Source organism: Geospiza fortis, unplaced genomic scaffold (genome assembly GCF_000277835.1).
Source record: "Geospiza fortis unplaced genomic scaffold, GeoFor_1.0 scaffold2, whole genome shotgun sequence".
In the NCBI taxonomy this organism is placed as follows: domain Eukaryota; kingdom Metazoa; phylum Chordata; class Aves; order Passeriformes; family Thraupidae; genus Geospiza; species Geospiza fortis.
The window spans coordinates 1555410-1565753 of NW_005054366.1; the positions used below are offsets into that span (position 1 = coordinate 1555410).

General features: G+C 45.6%; 1 protein-coding gene across 2 annotated transcripts in view; it reads right to left on the reverse strand.

Moving 5' to 3' along the window:
- Window positions 1-8953, reverse strand: part of IGDCC4 (immunoglobulin superfamily DCC subclass member 4) — a 63768-nt gene extending 54815 nt beyond the window's left edge. For both annotated transcript variants that reach the window (XM_031059686.1, XM_031059684.1), the window contains exon 1: window positions 8872-8953. In XM_031059686.1, coding sequence (XP_030915546.1) covers window positions 8872-8938 — 67 coding nt within the window. In that variant the 5' untranslated portion in view covers window positions 8939-8953. The remainder of the gene's footprint in view (window positions 1-8871) is intronic.
- Between the last annotated feature and the right edge of the window lie 1391 nt (window positions 8954-10344).

The window sequence follows — 10344 nt, forward strand, 5'->3', positions numbered from 1 at the left end:
CACCTCTGAAACAATGCTCAGCATTTCCTAAAAGAATATTGCCATTAATAAAATGCATTTGCTGTTAGAGTTCTCCAGAGACACTAAGTCAATGTTAGCTGGCAGCGCTGCTTCCACACACCAGCAATTTCAATCTCTGCTGTGCTCAAACCATCACCATCCACTCTTTTTATGGCTCCGCTCCAAATTATTTTGTCACTGCTCCAATCAGAAATGTTTCCTGCCTCTATAACAAGTTTATCAACACTGGATATGAACCACATGGCTCCCTGCCCGTCTCCTATCGCAGAAGGCTACAGATTAATTTTATAGGAATGCAAACACCCTATTAAACCTGCTACTACCTACTGCTGATAAAAGGGCTGCACTTTAAAAAGAGTGTGTGTTAAGCATGCAATTAGGGGCAATGACACGCAAAATTACATATGCAGGGAGATGGAATTATTTCGAGGCGTGTGCTGGAAACCACAGGTGCCCCTGGAAGGAAGGGCCTAACCCTGCCCCATGTGTGGCCAACTCGGTGCCCATGGGGACGGGAACTTGTCAGGTTTGTCATTGCTGCGGGGCTGTACAGCAACCACTGAGAACTTGGTGTTGTCCAGCTCTGTCTCTTCAATGACAAGGAGGCCACAGAAAAACCCTGGCTGTTGACTGCCACTGTTATGGGATAGAACAGACCCTCTTCTGTCACCTTCTCTAGGACATCCAGGGGGCAATCTCCCAGAGACAAATCCAGCAGGATACAGAGATGCCCATGTCACAGTCAGGCACTGTACTCCGTGACAAAGGGGCAGCCATTGCCAACACAGAGCTACCTGCAAGCCCCTGGATTTAGGGTTTTCCACATGGATGCTTCCACCATGCTGCAATCTCTCACTCTGCAAGGAGAAAGCACAGGCAGAAGCAGCAGACATCCCTGAGCTCCAGTGTGTACACACCACAACGGAATTCCTAGATTTGTCAGCCAGCACAGCCCTGGCAGGTCCAGGTCAGGCAAATGTCACCAAGTGCCCTCCTGTAGGGGCAATTCTGCCCATTCATGTCTCCTAGGGCAGATTGGTCCTTTGAGGATCACAGCAAGGTAAAGAACTCAGTGGCTCCCTGGGAGGATGGATGGTTCCCAGGGGAACATGAGGCTGAAAGGCTGCCCAGGATGTACTGGAAAGACACTGCCTCTGGAAGCCTTTCATGCAAGACAGCTGGTACTAAAAAACTGTACGAGTAGTGAGAAATTCAGTGCACCAAATAGCTGTGCAGGTGCCATGGACAAGCACAGGAGAGGGTTAACAGCAGGAGAAAACTCAGCTGAGCTCAGGACAGGAGGCATGCTCAGATGCTGTCATGAGAACCCCCATCCCTGAGAATCCTCATCCACAGAGGAGCAGTGGCACAGACACTTCTCTGAAGGGATGTCCCCGTAGCAGCTGCTGCTGGCAGCATGTCACCAGGGCTCAGGCAGCCTGTGTGCACACACCACCTCTGTGGAGGCAGGGCTGCTATGGCAAAGGCTGAGCTGTGTGACACAGAGCTTATTCCAAAAGATTTGAAACTTTGTTGGGTAAAGTCTTCGTTCTTTGCCCTTCCTTACATTTGTCATCTTTAGAAGCTCCTGTTCATCACTTGGGAAAACAGCCTGTATATCTGTCCTATTTTCTAGTTTCTTCAGACAGCAATTAGAATGGCATTTTGCTGAAAATACCCCTCCTCTTCCAAAGGTGAAGTGCAAGGGGACAGCCAGGAATAGAGAAGGGATCTGCAGTGCAGCTTCCCACAGTAAGAAGCAATTATCAGCCTCTCAAACTTCAACTCCTTAAAAAGTCAACTCAACCTGCTTGTAGCAGATTAGGAACAGAACACATTTTCCATCACAGAAAAAAAAGTATTTGCTTTTCAAAAATATGTGGTGATGTTTCTGTACCCCTAAATCACCCAGTTCTTTTCCACAAAGTCAAAATCTACCAGGATCCAAGCTTCTACTTGGTTGGTCAAACATGTGTGACCACCCCTCCTTGTTTATTATTTACACAGCCTGCTGGGAAGGCCTCCAGCTGGGCAAATGAAGTTCCCACCCAACACCAGACTGCTCTGACCTGTCCCAAATCATTCAGCCCTCCTTCCTGCCCTTTTGGCCCCAAAATACTGCAAGTTTTTGGTGACAAGCCATTTGCACATACAGAGGTTGAGCAGCAGGGTCCAGAGTGCAGACCTGGAATTGCAAAAAGCCCCAGTATGACTTTTGTCCCAAGATGTTCAAAGAACTGCATAAACACTCCCTGATTAAGGAAAAAAATACCTTCCAGGCTCTGGAAACGTAGGAGGAGGTCTGGTTCAAAACACCGCACTAAATTAGCAAGCCTGACAATGAGATAAAAGCCCCTTCAAGGGAAGGGATCAGAAGAGAGTAAAATTAGTCCAAGTGAGATCAAAGACAAATGAAATCAGGAATGTTAAGTGCTTACAGAAGCTGCTGACTATTTCCAACCTCCATTCTTCATCCTGTAGTGACAGAAATGGATAGGACCCCGGTTAAGCACAGAGCCACGTGCTCGTGCAGCCTCCTGCTCACCTCCACCCTCTTACCTGCCAGAGGTGATGCTGTAATGAAGGTAGTCAAGTTGGGCTTCCAAGACAGGAGCCAGAAGGGCTTTTTACACATCAGTCCTAGGCAGGTGTTCCAGCTACAGACCTGTGCTTTGGAGACGAACAGCTTTTTGCTTTTGACTCCTGCTGGAAGCAGTTTCAGCTGCTGAGCTATTCCAAGGTGGGCAGTAATAGCTTTCAGATCATAAATGTATGTGCAAGTGCACACTCACATGTAGATACACATGACATACTTGTGCATTCACATACAGAGTTCAGGGGGAATGCAGATGTATTCAAACACAGAGAATGCTCTGGAATGGAGGGTCTTTGATGTAGGAAGTTAAAAGCATTTTGTTCCCATGAAAATTATATTTTCTGACCCAGGCTCTGCAGGGTTTTTCACTCTCCCCTGTGTTGCTAACCCCTGGGCTATATTGTGCATAAAAACACCAGGAGAAAATGTTCTTTTTCTCCCATCTATTTCCTCACTTCCATCAGCCATCCATCCACCTCCGGCATCCAGGCCCAGTGAAGTAAATTAAAAAGTCTCCTGTTGAGTGGCATAAAAAAACAGGGCGTTTCAAATGAACAAAGGTCATCAAATCTTCAAGGCACAAAGCTGTCCTCTGCCCTCCATGAGAGCACAGCCCCTGCCAGCCTGAGTTCAGATCCAAGGCAGGCATCTGAAAATCCACATTAAACCAGCCAACAGCCCTTCCCCAGTCGCACATCTCAGCGTCCAGCCAAACCCCACTCCTATTATCTCCTCTCCCCCACATCAAAGGGAGGCAGGAATAGCCCAACGTACCACTGAGTAAAGGGGAAAAAGAATGGATTCTGTTGGGTTTTAATTTCAAATCTATAACTAAGCAGGTGAAATGTGAGCGAGCAACACACCAAGGTCTGACAGATTGCTGACAATGCAATTACTTGGGCAGAGGTGAGACCCTCACAGCAGCGTTTTTACAGCCAGGACATGCAGTAGTCCAAACCCATGGAGTTGGGAGCTTTCACTCCACGACTAAGAACAGCACAAACCCCCACTTGTATCCTTGCACATAAGGCTATTTCCCATCCCTTCCCTGAGATTTAACCACTTAAATCAAGGTGGAAAAACCTAGACAAGGGAGAAGCTTGTTCTGGTGAAATTTTGGCTATCATTAGTAAACATGTCCTTGAGCTCTGCTACACAGCACAAGCAAATAAAAGGTTACTGTTCAACAGGAGACAAATGGCTTTGTGCAGAGGAGAATGAGTCGTGGTTAAGTAATTACTGTGAAAACAAAACATTCAGGCATAAACCAAAAGGGATTCAGTGCACTGGCATATCTGTGTTCCTTTTCTAGCACAGCTGAAATCACCTGATCCACAACTCCTAAATAAGGCCCATAAGACTGACAGCACATCTCTATCAATTCTATCTTCTCTTCAGGAAACTCATTCAGCTGGGGAAAGCCAAAGACATTTAGGCACACACAAGATCCCAAGGCACAACCACTCCTACAAACCCCAGCCCAATCAACAATTCCAAGGCTCAGACCTTCACTTCAAGGCAGGGGAGGCCCATCTTTAGCATAGCTGAGTGAGGCCCTGGGAGCAGCTCAATGACACCCAGCCCAAAGCAGCCAAACCACTGACAGCCTCCAGTGCCTTCCTGCGAAACCCCTCCAACACTCCCAGCCCAAAACAAAGAGAGCTGAGCCAAGCCAGACTGGACCCATTACGGCACAGGCCTTGGGAGATTAATACTTCACAGGGAGCAAAGTACAAGGGTTTCTAATCTGACACACTTCCAGAGCTGACATCACTTCTAGTTCTTGGCAGCCAGAGATTTTCCTGGGGAGCTGCTGTTGTGCTGCAGGTCCCACAGCCTGGAGCCCAGCCAGCATGTTTCCTATTCCACACACATCTGGCACTTTGAAACTGGCTTGTGCACCTTGCAGAGAGCCAGCCAAAGAAAACCTTCCCAGGAGCAAGAAAGTGGCTCAGGCAAGGAGAGCAGAGCGCTCGGTCGTCGTGTGTGTTCTGTGGGATATCAGGCAGTAAGAGGAAAGGGCTCCTCTCTCCCCTCCACATCCCACAGGAGGTGGCAGGAATTCAAACTGCATTTGAGCCTCTGCACTGTCGCCTGCCTTAATTTATGTATTTATTTTGGATGTTGAACTCCTGGAACTCAACAGCACAATTAATCTTATTTAATTGGGAGCGAACAGCACTGAAGAAAAGTGAAGTTACTCCTTCCAAAGGGTTTTCCTACCTCTCAGCAAGCCAACTACTGTGCCATTGTTCTGCTTAATGTAACCTTCTGCCGATGCTCTTCAGAGGCTCTTAGGAGCTGTAGAAAATCTTTACGTTCCCATTGTCTAATTCAAAGAGTGACTATACTTCAGTGTGTCCCCATTAAAGCCACACAAAGCTCTCTTTCTTCTTGGAAACTTTATGCATTGACAATTACAAGTCAATAGCTTGGTCTCAGTCTGTTTTTAGGGCAATTGCACTTGGCAAGTGGTGACCCAGAAAGAAATCTGGATGAAGGTCTCTGACAGTCTGCATGCTGGGTGCTCGGCAACGCCAGCACTGAAAGCAGAACCGGAGGAGCTCTGGGCTTGGAGCACCCCACTCCCATGATCTCTAGAGAATGGAAGGCTGAAAGAGGAGCTGGACACCTAAATCCCCTTGTGCATCACTTGTTCAGCCTCCCCACGGCACAATAAAATAGAAAGCATTCTTCCAACTAAACCGTAAGGAGGCCTATGAGACAGAAGGGTCAAGATCCCTACATTCCCTACTTAGTTACCAGATGTTACTGGAACTTTCCACCTTTTAATAGCAACAGGACTAAGAAAGTTACACCTTCAACACCCATTAAGCCTCTCTGGAACAGAAGGCTCCTAAAATTAATCTCCAGAGCTGCTGAAAAGACCATTTTATCCACACTTGATATCCAGGCACAGCGGAGCAGTTCCAGTGCTGAGCAGTGCTCACCAGTGGGAAGCCAACCTTATCCTAATTCTGCATATAAGCAACCTGGATGGTTTATTTAATAATGCAGCATCTCCCACTGCTGCAGGAGTATTTATCCAGCTGGCAGCAAGGGACTCTCAGATCATCCCCTGTCACTAAGCTGATCCCAGCCTTTCATGAGCAGCTGGGTGCCCGCCCGGCACTGCAGGCAGCAAGAGGCGGCATGCGGAGAGTGTCACATTGTCCCCACATCAAGGGGCCGGGTAGGAGGCTGTGCCAAGAGCAATCCCCTCACACCCTGCACACATCCAGCTGCAGCCATGCTGTATGTACAGTGTCCTGGTCACCCCTCAGCTTGGGCCCGGGTGCACATTGGTGCTCCTCAAGTCCTGGCACGCATCCGAACCTAGGATGAGCACTGGCAGGGAAAGTTGGAGCATGCAACTCTCCCCAAAGAACAATGCTGGGCATGAGCCTCTGGCCTTTGTCCTGTTCAAATCCCCAGTTCAAAACAAAAGAGCAGAAGGGATGGCATGAAAGAAACACCTAAAACACATGCAACGCTGTTTATGGGCCATACCTGGAAAGAATGATATCATCTAAAGCTGTAATTACAGTAAACAGATGTGCTGGTTTGGGCTGGGATTGAATTAAGTTTTTTCACATGGGGAAGTGAATACCGTTGTGTATAAATGCAACATACACCAAGGAAAACACCAAGGAAAAAGAACAGCTGAGAATGTCTGCGTGGAAGTATTTTTGAAGATGCTCCTAACACTGAAGTCAACTGAAGCTGTTCATTTCAGCCACCCAAGACCATGAAAACCACCAACCCACACAGCCCTGGAAACTCCAACCTAGTAAAATGCCAACTGATTTCTACAAAGGACTAAGTGCTCTCCTGCTTCCACAGAAGCACCAGATTTGCACAAATATCTGTCTACAGATGATGCCAAACAGACAGGAACAAACACCACATCAGCTCTCAAGATTGAGTTCCTTCTCATTGAGACTGTGTTATTCTGATGTATCCTCTATAACACATGGTCCAGAAAGATGAAACAAATCAATAGCAGTAATAATTTATTCATTGTGTTGAATTGTCAATGGCAATATAACAGTAAAGTGCTTGACTTTCACAAAGGTTAAGTGTTCACATTTCTCCCCTCTGACCCCAGAAGGGTTTCTGAAGGCAAAGGAAGCCTAGAATTTCAAAATCCAGATTTGCTAAACTCAGCCTTTATCAGGTCCTCTCCCCAAGGTGTCTCACAGTGGAACAGGGAGAGGTGCCCCATGTAGAGCAATATAAACGTGAGCCTCCTTGCACTGAAGGATGCTCAAAGTGCCCAAGTGACTTAAACACTAAAATCCCTGAAAGCCTTTCCACAATCCCCACATTGCCTGATCCAGGGAGGACTGAGCTGTTCCTGTGCCTTTCCCAGCCACTCCACACCCAGAACATAGAGCACCAAACCTCAGCCTTTGCTCTACAAACATCTCCAAGGCAATGTCCATCTCCTGGGTCCTCATCTTTCCCTTCTTAAAAAGCCAATGAGGAACAGCTGAGACGATCCCCACAGAAGCTGCTGCAAACATGGGACACATGGGGAACTCAGGACAGAGCCCTGGGTTTGCATTCAGAGATTTACAGTGTGAAGGCACATTAAAATTACAAGCTTGAACAAGAGCACTGGAACAATAACACATCACAGTCCTGTAATTGGGCCCTGAAATACACTTAGTGAAAAATACAGACCAGCTGCAATGCTGGAAATGCTCCTAATGCAATCCAAGGTAATTATTGGTAACAGACCATCAAACAAGTGCATTAATATGCTCTGATCAGAGACAGAATCAGATGGACAGTCTGGCACAGCAGCTTGTACCTGAAAATTATGTAAATGATTTGAAAGAGCAAAGCCCCAAAGCCTTAGAAACACTAACTCTAATGAAAGTTATTAAATGCTATTTTTGTTATCTGCTGGTGTTAACATCAGAAGGCCTATTTGCTGCAGTGACTGTAATTGTGCTGCTGAGGATCCAGGCTGAATAAGCCTGAGATTTGTAGACTAAAACAACTGCCTTGGATTTGCATGATCTCACCGACACCCGTTTAAACACATAATGACTTCCTGCATTTTGCACTGATGCAGGAAAGGAAACCCAGTTATTTTGCTTTTGTGAGACGCACAGGTTCCTGATTTTACTTCATCATACATACACTTTATCTGCAAAGGACACAGAGGAGCCTGAAAGAAGATCTCCTGTTACAACATTACCTATTTTTATACTTCAACTGTTTCAGTTTAGCATACTTTTAGGATACACTTTCATCTCTTCATGCCTGAGAAAGCTAAAAGTATGCAGTATGATACAAGCTTCAGTATCGCCCCTCTTGGGAATAGTCACTTAACCAGAAACTAATATTGCCAAATAAATACACAAAAATCCTTCACCTGTGGGCTACAGTTTAAGAGTGTTTTGTAGCTCTTTCCCCCTAGGTTAATGGCTTTGCATATTCCAAAGATACAAATATAAATACATTAAATTGAAAAATGCTCAGTTCCAACAGTGAATATTTTATCAGTCAAGTTCTCACCACCCGACAGCATTAAAAAAAAAACCACAACAACAACAAAAAAAGGCAGCATACCCAATGCTAAAGCTTGAAAAAGTTGAAGAGGAATGAAACATGTCCTCACTCCAAGTCCGAATCCAGCAGCCAAACTTCCCAGCTAATACATTCTGTCCTCTCTATCAGACAATTCTTTAGCCTTTGTAACTCAAAATTTTACACACAAAACACAGTGCATAGCTGTGGAGCAAGCAGACAGAGCCCATCCTGCTTCTCATTTTAAAGATCTCCAGAAACTTGGGCTATACATCACAATTTCAAAAGAAACACACCACCTGTAATCTTATTTTCTTTTTTTCACATTGCAAGACAGGCACACTTCCAGCTTTAATGGTGCACCCAAAGACACATCTACCTCCAGTGAGAGTCAGTGGCACCTCCATTGAATTTCATGGCCTGGTTCACTGTCCATCTCGCTTCCCAGCATGTCAGGCGTGTTGCATGTCACCAAGGACAGCAAGAAAGCTCAGCAGCAAAGGAAAGAGGAAGAGTATGTTACAGAGAAAATACAGAAGCCCTTTGACTCTACCTCTGCTTGGGTGGACAAAGCTTGTGCTTGGAGTGCCAGCTCGGCCCCAGAGCCCCAGTTCCCCCACCCTGGCTCTCTGCAAAGGAGGCAGGAGTGACAGCAGCTGCTGTAATTTATTAGTTGTGTCTGTTCACGCTCACCAGCCCTCCCTAGGACGCACCGCTCCGATCGCAGCCAGACGGAAATGGCGAGTGTGACTCCAGGCAGCGGGAAAAACACTTCTCCATCACGTGTGCTTCCCTTCACAGGCTCCACTTCCAGTTGTCTTGCCTGTCATTAAAAGGAACTTACAACCTGCTGCTGAACGATGTACTGTAATCAATACAAACAGCCACAAGATCCCCTGGAAAGGATGTGGGAGCACTGCTCAGCAGCGATATTTATGAGCGCAGGATCCCACAGATCAGAGCAGTCCCAACTCTCCTGAGTATTTCCACTATTTACACTGAGATCAGAAAATTAAAATGATATTTTACGCTTAATGGTTTGAACAAGACCTGTGAAGTCCTTCTCTGGGTCCCATTTACAACACAAACGCCAATGACAGAGCAGCAGATGGTCAGAAACACTCCCCTAGAATATTCAGGCGATTCAACTTGAATCTGTGCCCAAATCATTTAACTTTAATGGATTCTTTCATTAACAACCAAAGAAAGGGAATATGGTTGCCAGGACATTAAAATCACTTTTTCAATTATACTGTTATAAAATCGAACAAATTAGCTGTAATTCTTAGCTGAAGCTTAAATGGAAGCATGACTTTATGAAAGAAATTAAAATTGATTTGGATTAGTGGGCATCAAGGGCTTTTTAAAAATTAACAAGATTCTTATGACTTCATAGCATGGATGGATTAGCTGGAGGTTTTGCTGCCCTGTGCTTGCTACCTGCCAAAGCATGGCAGCTGGCTTCACAGCATTTGTTACAGTGGGGTTTAATTAGACTGAGGGGAGAGAACACAAGGATTGAAGCTGGAAACAAAGTTCTAGCGAAGCAGGGTGGTGTCTGAATTCACCTTTTGGACCCAGCCCAGCAGTGTCTTGGCAAAACTCAGGGAAATCATAACCTCTAAGCTTTAGCAGGACAAGGTCTATAGGCTGTAGTGCTTAGCTTGGGATGGGCTTACAAAACTGTACTGGATGCTTTACAAATAAATTAAAAAAAAAAAATCAAGCCCAAGATGTCTGCTGTAAAGAACACTTTAAAGAACTTTAATAACTTTAATGCAGGCTACTGAAAAAAAAAAAAAAGAAAGAGCCAACATACCACAAAAACCCAGAGCAAGCACGGATTAACAATGGGAGCAGCAGAAAGAGCAATTCAAAAAGGAAACAGGAACTGTAACACTGGGCACCAAGATGCAAGCTACCTACAACACAGAGCAATGGGGTCACACCAGGAAGAAAAATGCCCTTTATATTGTATAATATGAACTTAATGAAAGAGACCTTCACTGAACACACCTTGCATTGATCCTAAAGACCAGGAACCCTAAGATGTACTTTAGAGAGCCATCCCCCTGCCAGGGAAGGGAGTGATTTGGAACTGTTGCCCAGAAAAAAAGAGACTGAAACCAAGCTGGAGACTTTTATACCTGCACTGGACAAAACCTTTTAACATTTATTTATTAAAA